General features: G+C 42.1%; 1 protein-coding gene across 1 annotated transcript in view; it reads right to left on the reverse strand.

The window, feature by feature from the left end:
* Positions 1-26924, reverse strand: part of frya (furry homolog a (Drosophila)) — a 47491-nt gene that overhangs the window by 17579 nt on the left and 2988 nt on the right. The window contains exons 2-34 of the mRNA XM_073480192.1: positions 23455-23654; positions 19469-19522; positions 18499-18638; positions 18285-18375; positions 17002-17081; positions 16828-16908; positions 15758-15926; positions 14336-14428; positions 14143-14241; positions 13405-13506; positions 12996-13099; positions 12203-12311; positions 12016-12102; positions 11648-11819; positions 11408-11540; positions 11083-11190; positions 10013-10268; positions 9623-9805; positions 9441-9527; positions 8694-8953; positions 8040-8229; positions 7655-7779; positions 7175-7232; positions 6902-6993; positions 6137-6309; positions 5501-5661; positions 3857-3967; positions 3216-3370; positions 2758-2860; positions 2017-2188; positions 1401-1657; positions 1169-1315; positions 884-1055 (exon numbers count right to left, since the gene is read on the reverse strand). Of these exons, the coding sequence (XP_073336293.1) occupies positions 884-1055; positions 1169-1315; positions 1401-1657; positions 2017-2188; positions 2758-2860; positions 3216-3370; positions 3857-3967; positions 5501-5661; positions 6137-6309; positions 6902-6993; positions 7175-7232; positions 7655-7779; positions 8040-8229; positions 8694-8953; positions 9441-9527; positions 9623-9805; positions 10013-10268; positions 11083-11190; positions 11408-11540; positions 11648-11819; positions 12016-12102; positions 12203-12311; positions 12996-13099; positions 13405-13506; positions 14143-14241; positions 14336-14428; positions 15758-15926; positions 16828-16908; positions 17002-17081; positions 18285-18375; positions 18499-18638; positions 19469-19522; positions 23455-23654 (4524 nt within the window). The remainder of the gene's footprint in view (positions 1-883; positions 1056-1168; positions 1316-1400; positions 1658-2016; positions 2189-2757; positions 2861-3215; positions 3371-3856; positions 3968-5500; positions 5662-6136; positions 6310-6901; positions 6994-7174; positions 7233-7654; positions 7780-8039; positions 8230-8693; positions 8954-9440; positions 9528-9622; positions 9806-10012; positions 10269-11082; positions 11191-11407; positions 11541-11647; positions 11820-12015; positions 12103-12202; positions 12312-12995; positions 13100-13404; positions 13507-14142; positions 14242-14335; positions 14429-15757; positions 15927-16827; positions 16909-17001; positions 17082-18284; positions 18376-18498; positions 18639-19468; positions 19523-23454; positions 23655-26924) is intronic.

Raw genomic sequence — 26924 nt, forward strand, 5'->3', positions numbered from 1 at the left:
ACGTCTTGTTTGTGACTAATACCAGCTTCTGCTAATCATTACTGTTTGTATTATATTGTTATTATATGTTTGTTATAGCTTTAAGTTGCATTTGTTTCTTGTATTTTAGATTTGGGGCGCTGGTCAGGTACCGGCCCTCCTTTTGCTATCTGGGCGCAGGTAACGTGGGAGGGTTTTCAGTGAATGTTGGGAACTCAATTTGTGGTTGAGACAGTGTTTTGCTCACTATTTAAGCTCTTTCTTTCATTCATTCATTTAGTTTCTTCTCACACTGCACTTGGGCTACAAGAATTGTACCTAAACTGGGCTAAACCCGACTTTAGTCTCCGCTTGCCAGCCTTGTTCCATTGCAGGGTTATTCCTGAGTTTGGGGGGTTTTCCCCTGAAAATCAACTAAACATGGGGCACATCATTCATCATCACACATCATTATAGAATGTGAACATTAGTCACATGTTTCAACAGACATTTAACCCTGAGCTAGCAGAAATGTGGTGTGAATCATACAGCGCTGGCCTCAGCTTAATCCAGGTTATCCTGGGGTCAACTCTTTCACAGCCCTGGGCCAAGAATACACCGTATGAAAAGCCCTTTTGAGTGAATTAAATAAATAAATGTGATTTTTGAAGTGACGAGAAGTGAGCTGGAAGCAACCACTTCATCAGTGCCTGCGCCAATTAATGTCAAAAAGACGACAATGATTTTTAACATCAACGCTGCTTCACAATCACTGCTGGGATCCAGAGCAAACACACCTTTCTACAGTTGGCTACTAAGTGGTTCCACTGGATCAGTTGGGATTTCCTGGTTGGTCGAGTTTCCCATTAAAACAAATTCAACTGGTGTTCATTCTGTTCAGAGAGACAGAGTCGTTAAAATGTACCTGAAGCTGCTGTGGAGACTTTGTGGCTCGTGGCGGTGAAACGATAGAAAGGAGGGCTGTCACAGTGCTGCACCACCGGGTTGACTGGATCCGTTTGTTGTAACTCAAATATCAGCTCCTCCATAGTTTGCATGGTGTTGTTTCGGCACAGATAGATCACCACCTTCTTGATCTGAACAAATATGTCACAGGATATATTCGTGAGAAACTGGAAAGAGCTGAACATAAAAGACAGCTACATAACATTTTCCGGTTGGCCGAAATTATATAGGAAAGATATCTTACATATGGCAGGAGGGTGGTGTCACTGCTCACACCACATAGGCTGATGAGAAACTGCAGTGTGGTTCTCAGATTGTTGCTCCACTTCTCGTTGCTGACTAAAGCATTCCAGGCGTTTTCCATCTCTGGTCCAGGTAGATCATCTCCATACTGACCAGAAAAGAACATGTTAGTTGCATTGACCATAAATTACCGATATCCTAGATTTGCTTACATTTCCCTGAGGTGGCTTTACCTTGGCGGTCATGAACATGAGGTTATTGAGCACCATAGATGTGGCCTGTAAGGAGCCCCAGCCTGTGCCCTTCAGTTGATGGGATGAACTGGTGCTGATCGTGTGGCTTGAAGCGTCATAATCTGAGGTGCAGGGTGTGAAGACCGGGAGCAGCAGGCCGCTATCCACCAGCTCGATGTTACCAAGCCAAGGCAGGAGGTAGGTTAGCATGATCTGCCTCCCATTGGGATGAGTGGTGGGGAACCTCTGGCTAACCTCTGGAACAATATCAAAAAAAACATCAGTGTTTATATCCTGCATGGAAATAAATACATACTGCATACTCAGTTTTAACCATAATTGCCAGTTCGATCCTGATCCACATATGAATTCAACTTAAATCTGAGCGTCCCTTAATCGACTTAAACTCTCAGTGTTTCTGTGGTTAGTGGAGCGTCCATAGATACAGTATCTTTAGAAAATGATCAACCAGCATTTAGTGGCAAGCCATAAGAAGATGACAAGCCTGCACGCTAAAATCCCCCGTGGCCACACACACACACACACACACACACACACACACACACACACACACACACACACACACACACACACGCGCAGCACACGTGACACAAACCTGAGAATAGAGGAAGTGTGAGTTCAGGGTACATCCTGGCCAGCTGGCTGGAGAGCTGAGGCAGGGAGACACTGTACAGAGGCGGCAGTGGGCCATGGGTGCCGTAGAGGATGCTGTTTGGTTTCGGCTCTGTGATCCTCTTAGAGTACACAAACAACTTAGCCTCCAGAATCTGTTCGAAGAAAGAGGAGAAACATGTGATTTATCCATCTGAAGGTGTCTTTTGTAAGATATGGCCAGAATTTGAAAGTAGCTGCAAAAATATAGGGGGCAGCATAACACCAGAGCTGCTGCTCAGTATACTCTCTGCTGTAGCCACCTTCCATCAGGTTATTACCTTGGTTGTCCATGAAGCTAGTGGCCATATTAGCTTAAGTTGTTGTGGATGAGACTGTGGATGGATTTAGTATTATCGCTTCTTGAGGTACAAAGTGGTATTACGAGACATGACCATGCTCCAGGAAGCACGGCAGGCTTTGAAGCCAGTTTTCGTAGTGGCCAAACCGTGTGATAATGTCGTTCACTATCATAATTTAAGCCATTCAGTCCAATAAAATTTGCAAAGTCTAGAAGAGCTGCATGATTGAATTATTTTGTCACCATTCAAGTTAGCCAGGTGCTGAGCAGCTTCCATACAAATTTGCATGTTTTAAGCTAAAATCCTGGTCATATTTTACACATTGCCACTTTAATCACAGACATCTACACAGGACAGTGGGCAACAGTGCTTGTGTTTCTCACCTGCATCAGCTGCATTGAAATCTCATAGATTTCTCTGTTGGTGTCTGACGCCTTGAAGAGGACCAGATTCAGCAGAGTGACTATATCACTTGGGTAGTTTCGGCTAGTAAGGAAGGAGAGAGGGCAAAAATAACTATGAAGTAATGTTTCTGCATTAAGAAATCAGTGCTGAGTGCTTGAGTTCATGTTTCTGAGATAAAACAAGAGAACTTCAGACAAACAGTGAGCTCTTTAGGAGGATTAGCTGAGGTGAGGCTTTAGAGTCTAAGTGGTTTCCTCACTTAGACAAGAAATCTAAGTGAGGGATGAACTCCAGAGAATACAGTATCTGAACTAAATGGGACTCCACAAAAAGAAATGAAGATGAGAACAAAACTGTGCTTTTTAAAAAACCATGTTCACAGGCAGCTGACCTCTACTAGCTGAACAGATGACAGGGAGATTGTGAGGTTTTGTACCTGCTGCCACAGACTGTAGCGATGGCTTTGAAGCAGCCTGAGGCGAGCTGGTAGGAGCCTGTGTAGCAGCGATCCACAGCCCAGTTGAATAGGTTGACCTGGTCGGCATTGAGCTCCAGGAGCAGGATGACCACTTCACAGCCAAGCTGGTGGACCTGAGCCAGGAGCAGACAACAACACAGACTCTCTTGAATTTCATGTCTTTTTTTAAGGATTCCCTGTAGACCTGATTTTATCATGACCTATTTTTGACAGATTCAGGGATTGAGTGTAAAATGATTCCAGTAGCTCCACTTCTATCATACGAAAAAGGCAATAAATGGCATTTTCTTGGCTACCTGCCCAGTTAATGCTACTACTCAAACCATGTACTGATAGCATGAGGGCGAATGTGTAAAATAAACAAGCAGGTACTTTATCTTGTATCACAGTAAACTGAAGTAAAGACAATATTAGACAAATTTATTTTGAAACAAAACTCTCTTTCACTACTTGCCAGTGCTCCTGCAAGATAATGGTGAGCACTTGGCAAAGTCGAGTGTTGGGCTTTTACAAAGCCGGCTTCAGCAAGCTATCAGAGGGGCTTTCTGGGTCAGCTCTTTGTTTCAATGCAGTGCAGTGGTAAAGTATTGGCCACATACCCGCTGATCCTGGCAGGCTAGTATATTATCCAGCCACTTATAGAGGTATCCGTCTGGAGAGAGGCCAACATTATCAAACACAGGCCCGCAGCACAGCACAGCAGACATGGCCTGAAAGAGCAAACAGTCAACATCACTCACTCTGTTATAGATTTTAATACCCAAGAGAAACATATTCACAGTCCTACTTTTTCCATTCATCTTACACTGGTCCACCCCCAGAAAAAATGTTGTAAATCATTGCAAAATAACACATATTTAATCCCAATGTGGTATTTCAACACAACACTGGCCAAGCAGAGTGCTGTAAACAAAAAAGTACCCAAAAGTCAAATATGAAAAAGTAAAAGTATGGAGAGAAAATATACATTTGGAAAATATAAATCAGTGTTTTTTATTATCCTATTGCAATAACATGAATTTAATTAAGTATGTGCTAGCATGGCTCTGATGCAGCAAGCAATCTGCAAACCAAAGTTATAAAAATACATTTAGTAGAGTAAAAAGTACAAAATGTGCCTCGAAATGTAGTGCAGTGATAGAATAGAGTAGCAGAAAATGAAAAATACAAATAACTTTAAAATTGTGCTTAAGTATAGTACTTGAGTAAATGTACTTAGTTACATTCCATCTCTGGTCAAGCCAAAGTGGCTGCCTCAAAGTTTTCTTGAATATCTGGCTGGCAACTGTGTTGTTTACACTGCACACAGCTCAGGATGGTTACTCATATTATGTGAGATTAACCTAAGTCTGTTGTTTATTCAGAACTAAAGATAGAACTGAGAAATGCAAAAACCTAATGTTGGTGAAACCAGGATTGTCTGGGTGGAGCACTTTCTCATGCAAGTTTGTATTTGTCTTGTGGGTGGAGAAGAGTCCACACCAAACAAGAGAATTGCAAGAATTATCAAGAAATATCTTGGCTAGCAGAGATAGGATGGGAGGGATTTTCTCTAATGCAGCAGATTGTTGGTGATCCGGGGGCTCGTTTCACAAAAGATTTTTGCTCAACGAAATAAGTTAAATCTTAAGATACAAAAAGCATATTTTATTTTTACAATAGACACAAGAAATATGTGGATTTATTCTGCAGTTTCTTTCTCAAATGCATGCTTTGTAATTTCATAAACAAATCCAGAACAATCCACTGCTAAGTTCATGTAACGCACACTAAAATCTCGCTTTTTGTGTTCAGTGCAAACGGTTATAATTGGCATTCATTCCTGGGTCAAATGGTTCTGCGGTAGTCATGGGTATTTATCGGCTCTAATTGGCTGTAATGGAAACATGACGCCCAGGTGTACACGCTAATTGTCCCTTTTCTGGCATGATGCTATGATGCATGTTGAGGTTAAGGACGTTGGCACGTAGCAGCAGTTTGAACATCGCTCAGTTCTGCATTGAGTCTGAACGAGAGACTGAAGTAAAATATGTTAAAATAAACCATTGAACCATTGTCAACTCGCCTCCTTGTTACTTTCTGCTGTCCCCTGTCCTCTGCAAATTTGTGAAGTTAAACTACTTGTAATGGGAGAGGAGTCAATCTTACATTTTTAGCAGGTGTAATAAAACAGCAGATAAGTGCTTATTTTGGAGTAAAAAAAAAGTTTGTGGAAGGCAGTACATTGCAGAAAGTGTGTTTACCTTCAGGGCACAGTATTGATATCTTGTTATCTGGTGATTCCTGTCACTGTAGCGGTCCAGAGGGGTGAACATGATGCTGAAAGGGCCGGCCCACTGACTGAAGAGGATAAAGAGGTGATGCCGCAGGCTCTGCTGTGGAAACAGGAAGCGCCTGTGGTGCACTGGGGAGGGAGACAAGAAAGCCTGTTACAGGTCTGCTCATTGAGAGGGTGACAAGTCAGCGAAAATATTGAAGCATCTTAACTCTTAACTAACTACTAAAAGTGCATTTTCCGGTATGATAATAAGGTGTTGTTGTCCCTCGACGGATCATTAGCCATTCAGTGGGGACTTGTGAATGCTTGGCAACCCATGACTCATCACATGTCCTGGCCTGCTATGTCCTTAAGCAGCACTACTTTTGCAGCTCTGTTTGGGCTACGTCCAAATCAAGATCAATGTCAAGTGTCTCGTGCTCCATGTGCCGAGCTAACAGAGGCCAAATGGAAGCCTGTTATATAACTCACAATCCACAAATTGATGACAAGGACGGATGGATTGTATTAGTTATTGAAATAAAAGAATTGTATTCAATATGTTTCAATCTGACCTGCAGAGCATTTTAGTGACAAGAGAGCCCTTTCGAGCTGAATCTACCTGGTACACATTGGATGAGGTTGGCCACCATGGCGCTGAAGTGAGCTCGGATGTCCTTGAGGATCTCTGCATCTTTGTCATTCTCAGCTTCCAGGAGCATCCGGGTTAGATCCACATACTCCAGGAACAGAGCGCCCAGAGCGAGGGTGTCACGTTCCAGAGCTCCGTTTGTACTGTAGGATCACAGAGAAAACACGGAGACGCCCAATGAAAAGAAAGCACAGACCAAACAGTAGGTAAGAGTAATATTTCAGCTGCTTTTTCAACATCTGTCAACATGCAAATAATACTACAGCCATTCATCATAAGGGGTTATATCAAGGTTATGTCCTGATGATCATATTTTCTCATCTTAAACCACGTTTTCAACCAAAATACCTGGAACTTTTAGCACCAGGAACAACTTTTTTTAAGGAAGTAAAAGTTCCTTCTGCCAGCTCCGTGTTTATAAGTCAAAGTACAATAAACAAAAAAAAAACTGGTTTGCAGCTGCAGATTTTTTTAAAAATGGTTAAAAAAAATATACTAAAAAGCTGCAAGTACACAATCAATCAGAAATGTTGAGCGCTGCAAGCCAGACCCTAAAAGTTCCTGTACTTTTAGAAAGTACTTTCCAGAACTACAGGAACCTTTTAGGGGGAATTATAACATCTCAACAACTTAATTCAGACCCTGGTCCCTCCGGTGGAAACAGCTTTACTCACTCTCCCCCCTCAGTGAACTATGAGTGTGGATCTGTAATACGTCAACTAATGCCACACTGACCTGTCACTAATGACACCTGCATCAGCCAGCAGCTCAAAGATCCGCAGCAGCTGCAGTCTCAGCAGGTCCCGTCGCTCACGCCGCTTCTTGTTCTGCGAAAAATCATTACGGAGAATCTATCACGACAGAATTCCTGGTAACAATATCATTAATCTATATTTAGCGACTGAGATACGCGTCAGCTCTCTGGTAGAATTACAGCCTAATATCTCGTTCATTAACAAATTAAAACAAACGGAAATATTGTAAATGCTGCAATTGCAATGAACCAACCTCAGGTCTTCTTTCTAACGCTTCTTTCATGAGGGGATGCAGCTCCTCCACAAGTTCCCTGTGTGCAGACGGTGAAAATACAAACAAGTTAATGCTGAGGTAAATGGACAAAATTTAATTGCAATGAGATTATTGTTACTTTTTCAGGAAAAAGAGATTTGAGCTTAAAATAAAATCAGATTTTTTTTAGGGAACAATTTAGATGAAGCTGTAAACAAGGCACCACTCAAGTATAATCCCCTGTTTATCTCCACTTTAAATCCACACAGATACAGGTCAACATGCACTTAATATTGGATTGTCCTCTTAACTTTCATTTGACTGGTCCTGCCCCATTAACTGAGACAAAAACAACACAATCTCCATCTTGAAACCAAGAAGTCAATCATATGCAAACATTTTAGGAAGAAAAAATATTTGTGAGAGGAAAATTTGAATTGAAATTCCCCAGATTAGATAAAACAGGGTTATTTGATATACCTGAACACAAGGGAATTGGTGCGACCAAAGCCCAGAACTAAAGACTCTGTCAACTCGATGCTCTCTGCCCTCATCAGTGGAACCAACTGCTTCAGAAGCCAAGCCACAGATGGGCTCCCGATAACCTGAAACATCAAACACTGACGGTTCAGTCACACAAATAAACCTCTAACGCTGCTTGAACACGCTAATTACACAGGGCTGCATGGAGATAAGTGTGTACAGTTGAGAATATATCAGCTTCCTGTTCTATTCATGTAATGTAGCTGCTGTGAAATATGATGCTTTGAGGTTGAATGTCAACAAGCTCCATATGAACACCTGATCCTGGAGAGACAAAGCACTGGGGGGAATTAATAAGGCCAGAGGGCGAGGAGGTAGGTACCTTGTTATCGTAGCTGACGCCGCTGTCAGGTGTGGCGGCGGAGATCTCAGGTGTCGATGCTCTCAAATGGCCGGAGCTCATGATACTGGGCTTGGCCACCCCGAAGCAAAGGATCAGGTAGTTTCTCCACAGGGTTACGTAATTGTCACCGCTGCCAGACGTGTTGGTCTTCTTTGCATACACTGGGTTACTGGTGAATCACACAAAAAGAAAAGAAGATTATTTTTATCTGAGCTGTTTTTAACAGGGGGTGTCTTTTTCATATGCAATGAGGAACTGGGGTCAGGTGGCTATAGTTAAAACAGCAACTCTAAGTATGGATGTACAGAAAATAGAAAATGGAAGAAGTGTTTCATCACTGGAAAAAAGGTCCCATATTATCATTTTCAGGTTCATGCTTTTTATTTTGGGTGTTTTTCTCATAGTGTCCATTGCTGCAGCACCTCCATTCACCCCCCGTCCGTTTTACTGCCTGCCCCCTTCCCAAAACCAGTCTGCTCTGATTGGTCAGCTCTCACAGGCCTGAGTGGGCACCGCCCGCCATGTTTCTGCATTAGAGCTCTGCCGCTGTTTCTGCTAGGGGCATGGCTGAGGGTGGTGACTGTATAGAATGTTATAGAAGTTGTGATGGCAGACCGCAGTGTTGACACTTACTTTGGGTCTACCAGGGGCATGAGCATCTGCATCCTAGTGAAGGCGTAGGGCCAGGCGTAGCTGAGAGCTGTGGGGCAGTGCTTAGGCAGGTTGTCCTGTCTGAGGAGGCTGTACACACACAGCACCCAGGGGTCCTTCACAGACTGGGCAAAGATCCACACGTGTGAGGGGCTCCTGATGTCATAATGACTGTTGACAAGCAGCGCGTTCCACTCCACCAGCCACTGGAGGTCGACGTGGTGGCCAACTGGCAGGGCGGCCTGCGAACAAGCAAGTGGCACAGCAGGGTCAAAGGTCAGGGGTCATGACTGAATTAGACTCTTCATCTGCATGCTTAAGAATGATTATTTAAATGTGAATGAGGAGGGTATTAAAAGTATATTTAGAAACACAGTTCAATAATGCATGTCAGGACACTATTATCCCATTCTCAATAAATCTGTATTCTTAGCATCATGATGACAGCTTGATGATTACATAAATGAGAGTCAAAAGGCCAACAGCTGCTCAGTTCCAGATGTTCTTTCAGTTTTTACATCAAGTAACTAAACTGAGCTTCTGTCTTGCAGTCGATGTTACAAGCGTTTGCTGTTCTGTCATGTTTAAACGACCCTCGGTCTTTTCATAAAAGTAGCTATCAAGCATATCATGTGAAATTAATCCAGTGTTAATAAAAACAAAAGCAAATCAACTGTAGACACATCTCGAGGGAGACTGAATCACAAAGTTAAGCTCCAAACAACTCACTGTGTCAGAGACGGCAACATTGACGAAACTCTCCAGGATTACAGGGCTGAGCTGGTCCATAATCTCTATCATTGGTTTGTCATCATCCTGCAGGTGAATGCAGAAAATCGCAGTCTGTAAACACAGTCATCAATCTTTCCTGTATTCTGTCAGCCAAGGTTGACTCTGTCTCGTTTTATTACCTCAGACTGCCCGATGGTCATGAAGAGACTCCGTATCTCTTTGAGGATGGCGACAGCGAGTCTGCGGGTGCTCAGCTGACAGGAGCAGAGCAGCACGAGCGCCAGTCCCTCCACGGCATGCAGCACGGTGGAGTGAGGACCGCGCTCTGCAGGTATCTTCAGACTCGAGCCGGTCTGCAGCAGCTGTGACATAAACATCAAAATAAGACAGAAGCTGGTTTCACGGTTGCGTGATTAAAATGACACCGAAGTACATTACATTTCTATTTCTACATCGGGCGTGAAAGCAGCAATCAGAAGAGCAGATAGCAGAAACAAAACACAAATGAGTCACATCATAATTGGGCTTTCCCACGTTAAAAGGCACACAAACATGTCACAGCTGTGTACCTCTGCAGTGTGTACTTTAGCAGTGTCATAGCTCTTCCCTGGGGCAGCCAGGGTTAGTTTCCACTGTGTGAGCAGTTGCAGTAGTAATTTGAGGGATGTGTCTAACAGTCCCTGGTGAGTGTCTTGGACCTCCCGTAACAAGAAGTTGGTAAATCCGAACAGAACGTCGTCACGCCAGTCGGAGAAATCCACCAACAGGCTTTGCAAGGAATTCTGGGCAATGAGTCGCAGCTCGTCGTCCATGTGGATCGTTAATCTGACAGAGAAAACATAAATGTAACAGGCATGTTTATAGGAACAAAAACTAAGTTCCTTATCTACTCCCCCTAAGATTGGATTTTTACAGTGCAAAAATCTTATCGGTCTCATCTGTGATACAAATCTGATGTGCAGAAACAAGAATTAAATCTGTCGGCTGCATAAAGCAAGATAAACTGTCAAGCTTTCTCACATCAGGAACAATCATTTAGTGTAAGAAAATGAACTAAAAGACCTGATCAATATTTAAACTATAGTGTTTTAGAGTTTGAAAGCACATTTTTTGTCAGGCAAAGGGTTTGTCAAATGCTATTTAGACAGCGATTTAATAAAGTCTTCAAACACAGAATAATTAAAATTTAAACTTCAGTTCTTATGTTTATGTTATGTTTTATTCATTTAAGAGGGGAAAATGCACATTAATAAACACTGATTTAATAAACATTAGCACTTAAGTACAAAAAACATTAAAAGAAAACAATAAAATGACCACTTCTCAACTGCATATTAAAGGTGCAATATGTAAGATTTGCTATAAGTGAATAAGCTCAGTTAGCTGTGCAGTTAGCAGTCCTAAGCTGACGTCAAAACTGTTATTTCTCTACATTCTGTTGATAGTTTTGGTTGATTTTGTCATGTTTCCACTAGAATTCTTACATTTTGCACCTTTATTGGGCAGTAAACAGTAAAAAAAAAAAAAAAAGTAAGTTCGTCACACAAACTTGGGAAGCAGGAAATTCAGGTTCACCTTCTCCTTTCTCCAAACAAACACTAATTTAACACTTGAGTGGATTTCTAAAGAAATGACTCACCGGGAGAGCAGGTCTATTAGCTCTGGCTTAGACATCCCATCGGGCAGGATGCGGGGAATGGCAGCGACACACGTCCTGAACAAGTCGATCTTGGGCTTCCTTTCACCTCTGGAAAGGTCAGATTTCAAGTTTAACTGCAAAAGCTGCTTTCAAGTGAAAAGAGATCGGGTATTGTGATAAACAGTTGTGAAGAGTTAATTAAGGTAAGGATGAGTTAATGACGGGGCTGGGAACACGTTTAACATTCCTCTGCTGAGTCATTCGGGATTATTGCCAACTTGAAATGTTTTGACAGTTAGGATGACAAAGTGCTGTGAGCACGTACGTGATCATGTCCTCCGGCTCCTTGTTCAACATCTGAGCGTTAGTCATCATCATGCAGCGCCCCACCTCCTTGTCAAGGTGTCTGAGGATGTTGTCAATAGCTTTCCTCACATGAAAATAATACTGTGACATCCCTGGAGGAGATGAGAAAGGGAAAGTGTCGCCGTTACTCTTCTGTTAATCAAAAATTATGCTCTGTGAGTGATTTCCAACATCCCTGACCAGAGTGTGTCTCACTCACCAATGACTTTGGCCTCGTCATCTGTCAGAGTCTTGCTTAGGTACGTCTTCTTCACTCGGAGTGTGTGCCCAGAGGGTAAAGTGCAACCAGTGTTAGGCATGGGAGGCTCGCCGTCCTTCTGCTGCAGTTTATCAGCTATGACCAGGAATGCTCTCAGACCAATATTCATTCTCTGCACAGAGAAGAAACTTCAAGTTCAGATGTGTGTTATCAATTTCCAATACTGCATTGTTGTCCAGGAAAGCTGAAACACCACTTCAGCAGAAGACAAATCAATTCAACCAGCTGTTACAAGAAGTTACAAAGAAAGTACATACTTTCAATAGTTTTCTAGAAATGCATCATTTAAGTGAATGTTGAATGCGCACCTCTGGATTAAGACTGAAGGCTTTTGCAGGTTTTCCAACACAAAGAAGGTCAAATATAATCTCTTTCATGGCAAAATCAAGTCTTTCCTGTAAAGAAATAAGAAGAAAAGTGTGTTTAATACGATGTCACGATGATTGAGATTATTGGTTTTAATTGAGAATTGCATGAAAAATATAATGTGTTTACCTGTGCAATAAACTGGATGATCTTGACAAAGATATTGAGGGGCATGTCTCTCGGTACAACACTGCGGGATCCTTTGGGGAATAGTGTTGTGACAATGGTGTTGAGGCGACTGTGGACACAGAGAAGAGAAACCATTATGAGGAAAGTTTTATAAGTTTGCGTAAAATTACACAGAAAACTGTGTTAAATTTCTTGGTGTAGTATTCCTCTGTCTCGAAGGAGGTTTATTGTTAGGACGAGTTTATTTTGGGCCTAATAAACAGGTTTAAAAAGCCTGGCTTGACCTGTTTGGGATTTCTCATGTGGGCTCATAATAACGTCTGTAAGCTGCTGATAAACCTGTGGGCCACCAGCACTGACAGTCTGGTGTAGTCCTGACCCCAGGCCTGCATTCCTGTCACTTACTATCCAATAAGATCAATAAGACGGATGGAAGGTTCAATTAACCTTTTCGTTCCAAAGTATTTTCACAAATATTTTTCCTGTGAAATGTGATTCAGGTCATGACCTTCGTCAGCTTCTCAAAGTTATTTACAAAAACACCATAAAAAGACCGTAAAAACATCTAGCAACAGCTAGCTAGCTGTCACCAGGCTTCACTCAGCCTGCTTCAGCTCCACCACTCTACACTTTTCTGCCCATTTTTGAATTAGCCGGGAGTTAAGTGGAATCAGGCATCGCTAAGATCACACCAGCCGGAGCCAAAATACTGAGCTTCACAACGGCTCTTCAGAAACCTGTGGGTGACATCACGGAGACAATGTCAATCTTTTACGCAGTCAGTGATATTTACCCCTGTGTTGCAGTGTTGCTCTCACACTTGATTCTGATCATGTAGACCCACAGCAGTCGATACAGGGACTCCAACGCAACACGCGCCATTTTAGGGTCTCGACTCTGCAATGAAATTAAAGTTTAAAAGGAAATTAATGACAAGTGGCAGCCTAAAAGTGAGTAGGTTATGATATAATAAAAAAAAAATACTGTCACACATGTTGCTTATATCATTTATTTAATTTATTGCATATAATCAAATACCAAAAAATAGGTTAGATTATCAGGGTTCTGTTTAATATCTGAAGTGGTGATAAATAGTTGGTGCTACAGAGCTGCAACCTTAAGCCTTTGTGTATCCAGATACTGCTAAACACAAAGACCGCTGTAGTCTGAATGAAAGGCTGATGGTTTCCAGGTTACATTACCTTGAGATTTGAGAGGCAGTTGTTAAGGAAGACGTGCCATCTGTTGAGGAAGAACTGTTTCTGGCTGACACACAGCAGGCACGTCACCAACGGGTAAAACGCCTGCATAGAGAACAGATCTTATTGTTTCAACAGCTTCACATTGATTTAAAAATAGGCTGAACACGTATAGTTTCCACATCTAATATTTGAGGTTGTCCTTTGAGTGGATAATTTCAGGAATTATGCATTATCTCTGAACCATATCTGCATAAGTGCAATTCAAGATGTAAACCCGTTTCCCTTTGAAGATTTTCTCCTTTTCTTATGCTTTTCGCTGACGACGCATCGCTCATAAAATGTGGCTTTGAGGCATAATCGCTGCCTCAGGGGAATGTAGACCTTCTTTAAGAGCCAACTGCTGTTCTATAAGGGTTGTTGTCTTTCTATTTCACTGTGGAGTGCTGTGCTGAAATGCTTTTTTGAAGACACACAAGAGGTAAGGTCCATTACACACTCTTCTTTATCCTGCGCTGCTTTCATGCTCATATTTTATCCTCTGAAAAGGCAGCTTGTCTTCCGTCATAAATTATTTCTAGTGCAGACAGTGACGTCGCAAGAGAACATTACACAAGAGTGACCTTGAAATGCTTGAGGATTCACAGAGACCACAGGCATCCAGGCAATCTAAGCATGCGGCAGAGGTTGTCAGACAGGGCCAACAATCAGTGTCAGTTTGTTTTCTGCAGGATAACTAACCAGCGAGTGCTTCTTCCTGGAGGACAAGTCCAGGGTTGTGTCGTACAAGCTGTCCACAAAGTTCCTCAGGCAGGGAACGTTCACCTCGTTCTTCACGGCCTAGGACAACATCACAGACAAGTGGTGCTTGTTTCTTATTTAAATCAAATATTTTGTCATGCATGCAACACATACTAGAGGAAAAAAGACTTACTGCTGCAACAGGAACCAAAATTTCCACAAAGAGTCCAGCCAAGGCATGTTTGATGTCCTTGTCCTTGACTTCCAGGAAATACTGGGCACACTCCTGCAGAAAAGAGAAAAGTGAAGGGTACAATAAAAAAACCTGTCACTTTAAATCTGCTACAAATGTAAGAGAGTGAAAAGAGTTAGCCAAGAGATAAACAGACTTCTGTAAAGTGTATGGTCAAAATTGAATGTAATCCACAAACTGCATGCCAAAGCTAATAGGAAACATAGTCAAAGTGAAAGGGCAGCATATCCTGACAATCCTGAGAATGTTTTGTACAATTTTTATACACAATGGCAAACTTGCCAACACTCCTGTTTTTCATTGCCCTCAAACAGTTTCCTCCCGAGGTCATAATTCTCCAGTATTTCTCCCAATTTATGACAAATTTTCACCCCTACTGTAGCCTGCTGTTGTGCCTCATCCTCCTCAGTAAGTGAGAGATGGAGAAGTCAAAGAAATACTCAAGCTAATGCTGGAAAGAAGAATCCCAGTTTCTTAAGCAAAGCTTTGAAGGAATCACAGTCTCTCTTAGAGGCAGGTGAAAAAAATGAATGAATGAATGAAATATTAGTGTTATGCCAGAGATTCAAGTAAGTTCACACCAGAGGGGAGAAATATTCTGCAGTAAAATTGAAAGTATTTAACATAAAAATGTGGTTGTGGAAAGTCTGAGGGGAGGTTGGTTTCAAACTCCTTCCTAGTTTTGAGGTCTCAAGGCTGGCAATAGGCATGTTAATGATTAATCATTAATTGATAAATTGCCATTAAGAATTTAAAAATGTTTTAATCGACAATCAGAGATGGGCACAAATACACAAAAAAGTATCTTGTCACAAATTACAAATACTTGAGAAAATGTTTAATAACTATATAAGTAATTTGCAATTTAAAAAATACAAAAATTCTATACAAACTGATATCATTACATTTGAGCCATTCAGTAGCCTCAATATAGGTTGGATTTTGTTGGGCCAGTTGTTGAATAGACAGATCAAGTCATTATTTTGTTATTCAGTTTATCATTCAAGTGACTTGGGGTTTAGTTTATGTGTCCTTTTAACTCCTAATGAGCCAATTCTGATTTTGTACGAACACAGATGGAGGAACAGTGTGGTTGGAACAGTTTGCTGATGGAAATACGTCCATCATGTTTCATAAATTATTAGTGATGAACCAATAATTTCCATCCCTAGGTAGCACGTATGTACAATGTTGACAGAAGCCTATATTTAGGTCTCATCTTGAAATGCAAAAATCAAAAGACAGCTAATAAATGAGTAAAGAAAGTGCAAAGTGAATGTGTAGTTTATGACATATAATCAGCTTATACTGCAGCTGGTTTATGATAAACATCTGGGACCCATTCAAAGGAATCTGATGTACCTGCATGAACTGAAAAGAGGCTTCAAAATCCTCGACAGGATACATTTTAATACGGAAGAACTTGACCCCCATGATGAGGCTGATGGTGCTCTGGACTACATATGGACTCTGCTCTTTCTGCCGCAGCTCCTTCAGCTCAGTCATAAACTTCTTCTTCACAGCAGGAAACCTGAGAGAAAAAACCCAAAATGAGATTCTATATAAAGACATGCCTGCATAGCTCAGTCCTAAGACAAGCATAGACAAGTCCTAAATCAGCACTTTCACAAAAAAGTTCCTCGACTTGGAGTCGTGACGCCGAGAATATGGTGACAATATTCAGGAAGCACGCCTCCTAAAATATCATCCCCTCGCCTTATCCTCAAAAATGCGGACTGCGAGTCTGTGCCCCAAGATGAACCCCTCATCCAGCACCTGATCCCTCGCCCAAATTGAACCAGAGATGGGATTCTTCAGCTGGTCTAAATTTAGAAGACAATTCATCATGGGAGCTCATCCCTTAACCTCTTCACTTTTGGCTAGGAGAGTACTCCAGCCACTGAAAACAGCTGTTTCTGCTGCTTGTTCATGTGTTGTTTATTATCTCTACAGACACAACTAATGATTGAGAAACCACATCTTTATCTGAATAATTTCTGTTTACCGTAACAATCTTGACCTCTTTTCTTTCTTTCTTGACCTTGGAGAAAAGTAAAGATCGCTATAAAAAGCCGCTCAGTGGAGGAAATTAAGCAGAGCGCACTCTGGAACAGAGGTATGCAGTGTGCTCACCAGCCATATCTCTATTTAAAGGGTTTGTTCCTTGCTGCAATAATCTGAAAACTTCAAATAAACAGACATCAATTTCCAGTCCTAGTTTGGTGTGAAAGGGACCTGTCCAAAAGTGTGTCGTCTCTACAGTATGTTCCAGTCTCCTGAACCGCGAGATGTTTTGCAGGAAGGCATCAGGAATGGTAACACACCATTATAATGTGGCATGAAACCAAAAGCCAACAGAGCAGAGAGTGAAGATTTAAGAGAAAAACAATGATGTTCAATTACGTAATCACAGTTCTGTCTTCGCTACTTACTTGGACTGAGCTAATACTCCGATGATTTCAGCATAGAGGTCTGCTACAGTGTGCATGTTGCCAGTGTTAGGACCGTGATACCTGCAGGAAACATGAGACAAAGAAATCAAACCTTGGAGAAATTCAAAATATGACAGAAAAAAGGAACAGTGGTGGAAAAAGACGATCTCTTACCCCTCTTTGTATCTAAAGTGCTTAAAGGCTAAGTTAATGACTTCATTGACCAGGTTGTCAAGGACCGGGTGGAGCGGCATCTAGTTAAGAATCAGGAGAATAAATGTTCAATACATAATATCCACAAACTTTGGGAACAAAGAGGTCAAGGTAAAGGGACACTTATACTTATACTAAATACTTTTTTCCCCTTACCTGTAGTGCTTGTTATCTGATTCTTTTGGAGATATCGGCTAAAGAGATGTCTGCCTTCTCTCTTTCTGGAGCCCAAAGCGCTAAAATATACATTTGAAACACTCAAAAGCAATGTTACTCAAGATAATTCACAGATCCTGTTGCGAGCAGTTTCATGTAGGAACTATTTTCTTTCTGCCGAACTACATCCATCAACCGCATCACTGTGCCGAAGGAAGCGTGCAGCTACTCATGGACAAGAGGCTCGTGCTCATGGCAGCATGGGATGTAAACATTAATGGCATCCTCCTTGGCTGAGCTGTCACAGTAGCTAGTTTAAAGATTTCCAGATTCAAAAACTTGAATGACTTCTATAAAAATGCACACAATATGTATAAACATAGAGTTGTCTATGCTGGCTTAGCTCAGTGATTTTCCTTGTTTTATTCAAATCTGTTGGAGTTTCTCAAAATATTATGTCCTGACAGACATGAAACTTGATATAAACAGTATATCATGTATCACGCACAAGCAAATGTACACATATGACAATCTTTTTTAATCCCAACTTTCATTTCACAGTATACCTTGAAAACAGTGTATCGCTGCAACCCTTAAGGGCAGGGAGGATAAATTATTTATGGGTAAAAATAATTGTGGGAAACCGAACAACAAACAGGAAGCTAAAAAGCACCAGCTGCGGTGCGTCGGGTGGAGTCGTACCTCTCCTTCTTGAATTAATTCATGTGAGCTTGTTATGTTAGTCAGCTGCAGCCTCTGGTCCACGAGTAGACGCAGCTTCTTCTGCGCATTAATTACAGACAGAAAATAGGTCCTACACCAAACTGGGTACAACAAAATCTTTTGATTATCTCGAGTAACCTGGTCATTATTTCTGGAAAGAGACACTGTTGTCTGAGAGAAGGCCGATATTTCCAAAACTCTGCAACTCACACCAAAACAATCTAGATGTTAATACAGCACTAGAGGTAAGAGGGAAAATATGTATTTCTGATTTTGGGGGGAACTGTCCCTTTAATTGTGATTTATATAATAAACTACTAAGATAAACTCAGGAGCTTATGTGCACAACAGTCAAGTCAGGTCACCTGTTTCAAAACTTCTATAAGTACAAGAGAGAAGATGAAGTCAATGGCCAAATCCCTCCTTTCAAGTAGATAATCCTTCTGCTGCTCGTCGCTATTAGAAAGAGAAAACAAGAGAAACAGGTTTGTTACAATCACACAGAACATCAATTTTTTTTAACACATTTTCCATAGGTGACACACTGTTGCACGCAGAAATGAATTTAATGGCTCTCACTTTTTGGACTTGGTGTTGGCTCGCGGCCGGTACTCGTGCAGCTCCTCCTCGAGTCCATTTTGTCGCTTGTACCAGTCAAACAAAGTGCGCAGGATGGAGGGGAGACAGTACTCAGCCAGAGAGCTCATGGTGCTTATCAGCTGCAAGGAGACATACATCGTGCAAATGCATGTTTATGTTTGGCAGTTAACATACCAACGTGAGAGATAGCAATCAGCGTTTCCTTTGTTTATTTGTGCGGCAATTTAAACAAAAAAATCAAACAGCAAAGAAGAATTCATTAACATTTCATCACATTTTCTACATTTGTACAGAAAACAGGGCCAAATTAAATAAGGCAGCTTTTAAGTAAAGAGCTACATTAAGGGAGAGAGGTGAGACTGAAGGGTGAGCTGGTCCTCATAGAGACGAGGTGCCCATGGGGGCAGCCTCCCTCGGTCTTGGGGGGAGGGGGAGGGTGAGGGGAAAGGAAGGAATGGGTGGGATGGGTTGGGCACACAGGAAGGGAGGAGAGTCTGGTCGGGCCGGGGGAACACAGCGAGCCCTTCATTCAGCACGAGGCCGGAGAATAATCCTGGCTCTGTGTGGCTGCTGAATGGCCTCACGCAGCAGCACAAACACACCCCTGTGGCTGTGAAAGGGCCTTCTCTGCAGAGCCACAGACCTGCTGGACACACCTAGCGCAGAGCCGGTGCCAGCTCTCAAGGTAAACACTCCTGCCCTTGACTGGAGCTGAAAGGCCTTTTTGGGATGTGAGCCGGGCTTTCACCCATCAGCTCTTTCATGCTGCAGTGCATCGTATTAGAGCAGTATTCAAGACGTGAAAACTTGCGTAGGTGCTCATGGGGAGAAGCCAAACAGTTAAATGTTTGTCTTTTACATAATCACCTGCAGATTATAATGTAAAACATGTACTGAACATGAATATTTAGCAAATATCAGCTCAATACACAGCTTTCACAGCACTTACTTGGTCAAACTGAGGATCTTCTCCCCTCTGCAGTGACTTTGTCAATGGCTTTTCCTGAAAACACAAGAAAGAGTTGTCATTTTACAATTTCAATATGTTTTCTCATTTCCACAAATTCAAACTGGCAAAAGTTCTCTGAAGTTTCCCCCACAGCTCATAACTCTGTCGGCCCTGTCGGAGGAGCGTGTGGAGTATTTCTGAACTCATTACAGCCCGGCTAATGAGAGAGCCATCAATCAGTCTGACGCCAGGCAGGGTCAGATTTTAGAGATGGTACATTCATGACAGCTCCCATTATTACAGTCCTCTATCATCTGAGATATCGGCCTTCATGGGGAGATTTTGGTGGAATACAGTGTTCTCCTGCTGTAAGACCGTCCTGTACAGTGGACGGTTTCTTGACTCCTGTTCACCATTTCATAGCAGCACATACTTTTTGTCAGTAAATGAAGGCTGAACAAGTTTGAATATTAAATGCTGCCTACTTGAGCCTTAAGATATTTTTCAACTGGTTCAATGATGCATTCCTTTTAACGGCCAATTGGTGCAGTATGTACAAATTTTAGTTTAAAACATTCAAACATTAAAGTTAGCACGCTAACCAGCTAGCCACTCGCCACCTTGTACCTTTAGAGGTGATGGCTGGACAGTAAACAAAACACCTCCATGTGAAAGTACTTGACTAAACTGAAGTAAAAAGTGAAAGTTCACCTGTATGAAAAATATGCTAACATCCACTATCCACTTTTATATGATAAACAGCAAATAATGTCCAGTTTTGAAATCAATTTAAACATAGAAATTTGGAGCACAAACGGGGCTGTTGATGATGGGAACAGCTGACCTTATCTGTCCTCGCACAAATCAAAGCATCTGCTGTTGTTTACCTTTTTGCTACTCTGCTCTGCCAGATACGTCCCTGTGCTGCTTCGTTAGCCAGCCAGCAAATCACAGCACATCACTTACTTGATGATTAATCTAAAACAGCTCACTGTCTGATGTGTCTGACATTGACATTGCGTGGGCTGATGTTCGCTCTCTCTCCTGCAGCTGGAACGCGAGCTAAGCCCTGAGTTCTGCTCGACCTTTTAGTTTTTGGACAAATGCTTGCACCTGAGTAGCCCATCTGTGCTGGAGCGAGAGGAAAGTCAGGATTTGCTGCCCTTTGTTACAGGCTTTTATTTATTTTCTGTATCCTACACATCATGTCTCTGTTCTTAGTTTACCCACTAAGTAATTAATACTGACTACATATCGGTGAACAGGATGGATTCAGTTGAACAAATTCACCGAGATGATGAGGAGGGACAACCGAATGCCAATACCTACACGACAGGGCTACAACAAATTACCCAGCCAGCTCTTCACTGAGAGGAAAAACAAAGAGAGGCACATCCTCCCTGCAGCTCTCTGGAGGGAGTTACACTGAAACGAAGGGTTGCACACTTTCCCTCTGGTAATTAACACTTCCCTGCAGACCGGCCCAATGACTAACAGCTTCCTATAAATCACACTCCCGAAAGCTGGAGACCGCCTGTCTGTAGCAGTGAACATTAAACGGACAGTGAATCAGACCAACAACCTACATAAAATTATTGTAAACAATATCGTGTAAGTATCTGTAACAGCCCTGGGATCTGTTTTCTCCTGTTCTTCTAAGTCAGGAGTTATAGGTAAGAGATTTGGGCTGTAGTCACAGTTGCTGGTGGTTTTAGCTCGTCTGGAGTTCACCTCTGCATGGGCGTACCAAAGAGCCTACAAACACTACAGCTCTCTTCTTAGTAATGTGGATCAGTGGGTCATTTTTAGTTGACTTTCACTTGTAAGATATTAATGTGGTGCTGGGAGCAGGTGGTGAGTGGTGTCCACATTAACACACAGTGGCTCTTCCCCGTCTGCCTGACTGTCTGTCAACAGAATTATTTATGACAGCTGCTGTTGGCTCTACCGGTCGGCCTCAACCTCCACTGGACAAAACGTCTCTCAGAGATTTTAATGGCAGCTTTTAGCTTCAACTCATTTTCAAATAGTCAATATCTCAATATAAATGCAAGGGCAAGAAACAGCAGATAGAAAAGACTATCAGGTTACTGGTCAGTGATTCATATTCCAGCCTGAAGTACTTTCCTTTCCTCAGCTGAAAAGCTCATAACTGTGTCTATTCAATTGTGATCAGGGCTACAACTAGTGATTGTTTTCACTATTAATGACACTGATAAATATGGTGATTATTAATTAATTAATCATTTGGTCAATAGAAGGTCAGATTAGAGTGAAAAATGTGAGTCAAAGGTGACATCTTAAAATCTTTGTCCGACCAAAACTCAAAGTTAATCAGTTTACAGTGGTATAAAAACTGCAAGACTTCCTCCCTCTTTGTGCTGATGGAGCTGCTGCTTCACACAAAAATCACCAGTCCTTCAGCTGACAGCCATCAAATAGGACAAGCTAATTAACACCCCTCCTTTTGTGTGCGTGAGCCTAAGTGAGAGACTGTTTAAGAATTTCATTATTACCCTCAGCTTATAAAATGTGGTTACTTAAAATATAAACCAGCGGTTCTTGTCCTTAATGACTAATGACATCTAGTTTCAGATGTCTGTCAGCTGTACCACATGTAATAACAATCTAATATTGTAATGTATACTGAAAAATGATATCAGTCAGAGGACATTTTTCTTCAGAATGAGTATTTTAACTTAAGTACATCTTGCGAGTAATACTATACTTTACCAATCAACTTTTAAACCTTAGTAACATCTCCATACGCTGTTATTTATATAATACAGGACATAGAATGAGAAAAATAAGCAGCCTAAGCTGAGCATTTCCTCCTAAGTGTACCAATGACAGTCTCAGAAACATGTATTCAGACAACAACACGTCACACATCTAAGGAACCAATCATGTCAACTTCCTCACCGTCGGTGAAACGAGGTGTATCACAACAGACAGGTGTAGCTACATATCGGTATGTTTCACGCTACCATAAGTTTGAAACTTTCAAAATAATGGCAGAAACATGCTTTGATTTTGGTTCCAAAGTTAGAGAAGGGGAAATGGTGAGCCTTCGTGTATTATCAAAGGATCTGAAAATCTGTGAGCCAAACCTCCAGAGAAAACTCAGATTTGCAGGAGTCATTTCCCATAGCACTGTTTTCACATAAAAACAGACTCAGACACAGAAAACAGTGGAGCCTGATGCTGTTCCATCTACAGCGAGTTCAAGCCAACGTGTTGGTCAACAGGTACGTTATCTGTTGACTGTCCAAACAAATACTGTCAGCCTTCCAAGTTCCCTGATGATTCATGTCAAATGCCGACATGACATTTTACACGTCTTAATGTAGCTGACAAAGAAAGCTATAGCAAACTTAACTCAACAGTTTGTCAGATTTGATTACCTTTACTTCTACCTTTACTCAAGAAAGAATGGAAATACTTATTGCACCATTCTTTGTAATTCATTACTGGCAGACCAGCTATTATGGGCCTGTCTGTCAGGCTTCCTGTCTGACCTCGCTTCAGTGGATCACAACCTCTGGGTCAGGACACCCACAAGGGGTCACAGGATGATTAACAGCAGCAAACACGAAAAAGAAGTCTTCCTCAGAAAATGACGACTATTTTGGGGACTTTTCTCTAATCTTTGCTTTGTCTCCTACTGTTTCATTTAACACAGCATCTTTTTTTAATCAGCCTCTATGATCATACAACTAGACTCAAACTTTGATTAAACTGCAAACAACTCATAAACATGCACACTTTAATGAGTGGTTGCATGTCCAGTAGACTTGAGGTCATGACCTGACTTCCCCCTGATAATACCAACAGCCTTCTTTTCGATTTTGTGTGAACTTCTGAAGCAAATTACTCGAAACAATCTCCACACGTCGTTACAAAGAGAAACTGATCAAAACCAACCAATCACCACTGGACACACAAAGAGCAGTCACCCTTCAGTCTGTCACTTTCCGTCAACTCACCAGCGGCTCAGCCATGATGATGCGGATCTTGCGCTCTGACACGGTGGTGAAGTTGGCGAACAGGCTCTTGAGGACGTACTCGCCCGGCTTGCTCTCCGGGTCGATGCTGATGGGCATCATGGCCGGCGGACCCTTCTCTCCCTGAGGACAGCAGACTGGAGGGATGGGGGGTTTACTGTATCCGTTCCCCACGGGCGAGGCTGCAGAAACAACACAAAAAGCACGAGATGGGAAACTGTTCTGTTATGTCAAACATTGGCAATTCAAGCACAAATAAGCGGGACAGGATCAGCTGTCAGCGGATCTGTTTACAAAGAGAGATCACCGAATAGAGTATTACTGAGAAGTTTCCAAACATGGACATAAAGTTCCCAACATGTTGAACATTCCTGAGGGAGACTGTCCAGAGGGCACCGGCTTGCCCCGAGTCTGCTCTTTCTTTCCTACTGCTACAGTGAACTGAGCGCATATGGAAATTAAAACACCGTGGCCAGCAGCTGGTGTTTTCATTTCGTACCAAAGATGTCATTGCCCTTTTGAGGGAAGCAGAAATCTTGTGCATGTGACCATCCTCCAGCCAGTGTTATGATGTGGCCCACGTTTAATTACGGACGGCCAGGCCGAGGCCATAAAAAACATCGAAACTAACACACAAGTTAAAATTTACCTCGGCGTTACACTCGGCTGCCTCCAGACACAAAAGTGCTAAATATAGTAAAGAAGTGCATACAAACATCTCATTAGAACTGTGAGATTTTTATTTAGCCTGAAACACTGCAGCCTCAAACTGCACGTCCACCTCAGGGAAGTGTCATAAATCTGAAGTGTAAAATATTCAGAGAGGACAGAAAAGACTTACTGCCTCACAGCGAGAACCGCATTTTCCTCAGCTACTGCATTCTGTGTGTGTGCATGAAATAAATACAAATGACTGGACAGAAATCACATGCACTGTATCAGGAACACATTATATCTGTCAGCATCACATATCAAACACCAGACTTTGTGCTCAGCACGAGTTTTGTTTTCTTAGCTGTAAATTCGGGGTCGAAAACAGCTTAAAATCCTCATTAAAGAACCAGTTAGGTCAGAGATTATTCAAAACACAGTCTATAATAACACCTCACTCTGCTAAATATTTGTGCAAGGTGCAGCTGTCATATCAAGATATTTCTCTTGGACTAAAGTAATTTATGTTCATGTAGTCAAGCTGTGACTAGACAAAAACCCACAGCGTGTATTAAGCAGAGGGAGCAGACAAGTGGTAATTTAATTTAATGACTTCTGTGATCTGTCAGAAGAAGAATCACAAGCAAAAACATAAATTTTCTTGCAGATCAAAGGTGAAGAGGATAAAAACAGCTCTAATTAACTGCTTTACTCAAAGCTATGACCTCTTTATAAGAAACAAATTCACACAGGTGGATGAGGAATGGAGATTTTACACATTAACACACGTGCAAAGCAGGAAAAGTTTCTCTGTACATTAAGAGTATGCATTTCGACAAAGCTGCACATGCAATGCCGAGGTGTGAGTAAACAGGTCTGGGTATCCGTCGAGGAACGCCCGGCATGTGTGACGATCTCGTGTGGAACATGCTTCCCTCACTCGTGGCGACTCAGCACCTACCCAGGCCCTTGATGAAGCTGATGACGCTGGCCTTACTCCAGCACACAGCCGTCCCGTCCATAGTGGGGAAGGAGGATATGGTATCCAGGGTTGTCCTCAATCAAGACAAGAGCTTTGCTAGTAAAATCCACCAATGTCCATGTCTTGTTTGTCAGCTAGCTCTGTCCTGCTGGGCATAGTTTCCATGGCGCACAGAGCCAAACGGCGGGTGTGTTTTAAAAAGTGGGAGTAGTGTTTGGTACGGGAGACCACGCAATCTCTAGATCTCACTCTCCCTCTCTTTCTCTCCCTCTATGAGCTGCTCCTGCTATGGCTTCCTCTACCCTTGTGACCAACCGGTGCCGTCCAAGAGTGAAGGTCAGGCAGGAATTTTTAGCTGAGGCACAGCACAGTGATGAGGTCCAACATGCTACGGTGGCATAGTTGTGTGACTATATTTGTCCCGGGGTACACACTATACTGACAGAGCAGCCCTCCCCTTTCCTCCACCTCTGTGATCCTACAGCACGAGGCTCAGACCACCAGAGTGTAAACACCGTTCTTGATCAGGCACTGCTTCGGTTCACTTCACTTCAGACAGGTTTCCAAAGACAAGAAGACTTATAAAAGAGTTTTTTTTAGCACTATCATGAAGGAAAACACCTGATTTTTAGGCAACTTCCCAGAATCGGGATGCAAACAACACATCACTGCATGTAAATTCTGCCATGTCAGTGACTTAAAATGGAGATTGGAGGTGAAGAAGGCACCCAGTGTGTATCTCAAGCCCATTCTGGTGCTCTGGGCGCTGTACGAAGACTCAGGCGCGACATGTGACTCTGCAAACAACGAGCTCGGGCACATTACATCATCGCCACACTGGAAACACCCTGAGCATGGTGGTGCTCCCTGGAGGACAATGCAAACAGCATAACAAGTGTCCCTCTTACACACACACACACACACACACACACACACACACACACACGCCACACAAAGAATTCAGCTCCCTATATGCATCCACAGAGACCACTGAGTAAACAACCACTTTAGCAGGCGTTTGTGAACAGAGTGGGTGGATATTTAGATACCACTGACCTCTTTAACTGGACCAGAAATTCTAATGTCAACAGAGACCTTTGGGAGCACTTTGTCCAGCTGCTGTGAGAAACATTGACTCTGCATTTCTGTGAGAGAGTGGTGGGCAACGCAGGCTTTGAAATAGCAGAAGTTACTATTTAATCCTCTCCTCCAGACCACCACGTACAGTATTTATATCTATTCATCAGGGACTACTTCAGAAATTAACCCTAACCCAACTTATCACCTCAACTTATACACTCTCTTTTTTTATTTTTATTTACATATTGTTATGGACAGAGATCAGAGTTTCCCCAAGGTCCTGTTATGAACAGAGATTTCTCAAGATCTAGGTCACAGGTCATCAGGAGCTACTGGGTGCACCTGTGATGTTCTCCCTCAGCTGACTGCAATCAGGAGACTATATAATGGGGTTGCAGTTCCCCTGATCAGTTGGTTATGTGTCTTCAGGGAGTCAACACCATCATATGGCTTTCTGTGTTTTCTGTTTGAGTGAAAATCTGAGTTGAGTGTCTTTTCCAATTCTATGTCATTACCATTTACATTATTGTTTTTAGAAATAAAATTTCCAATATGCACCAATATTAACTTTATTTATATTTATATTTTAAGGGGTTATAATCCAGAAAAAGATGCTTGAGATCATTTATAATTATTAAATTCCCAGTGAAGTTTACCGTTTCAGTGCGTTGATGTCATTTAACTCTAATAACTACTAACTAATAAAGTTCATTGTTTAATCTGTAAAATATCCTGTCTC

The sequence above is a fragment of the Pagrus major genome, chromosome 2 (genome assembly GCF_040436345.1).
Source record: "Pagrus major chromosome 2, Pma_NU_1.0".
Taxonomy (NCBI): domain Eukaryota; kingdom Metazoa; phylum Chordata; class Actinopteri; order Spariformes; family Sparidae; genus Pagrus; species Pagrus major.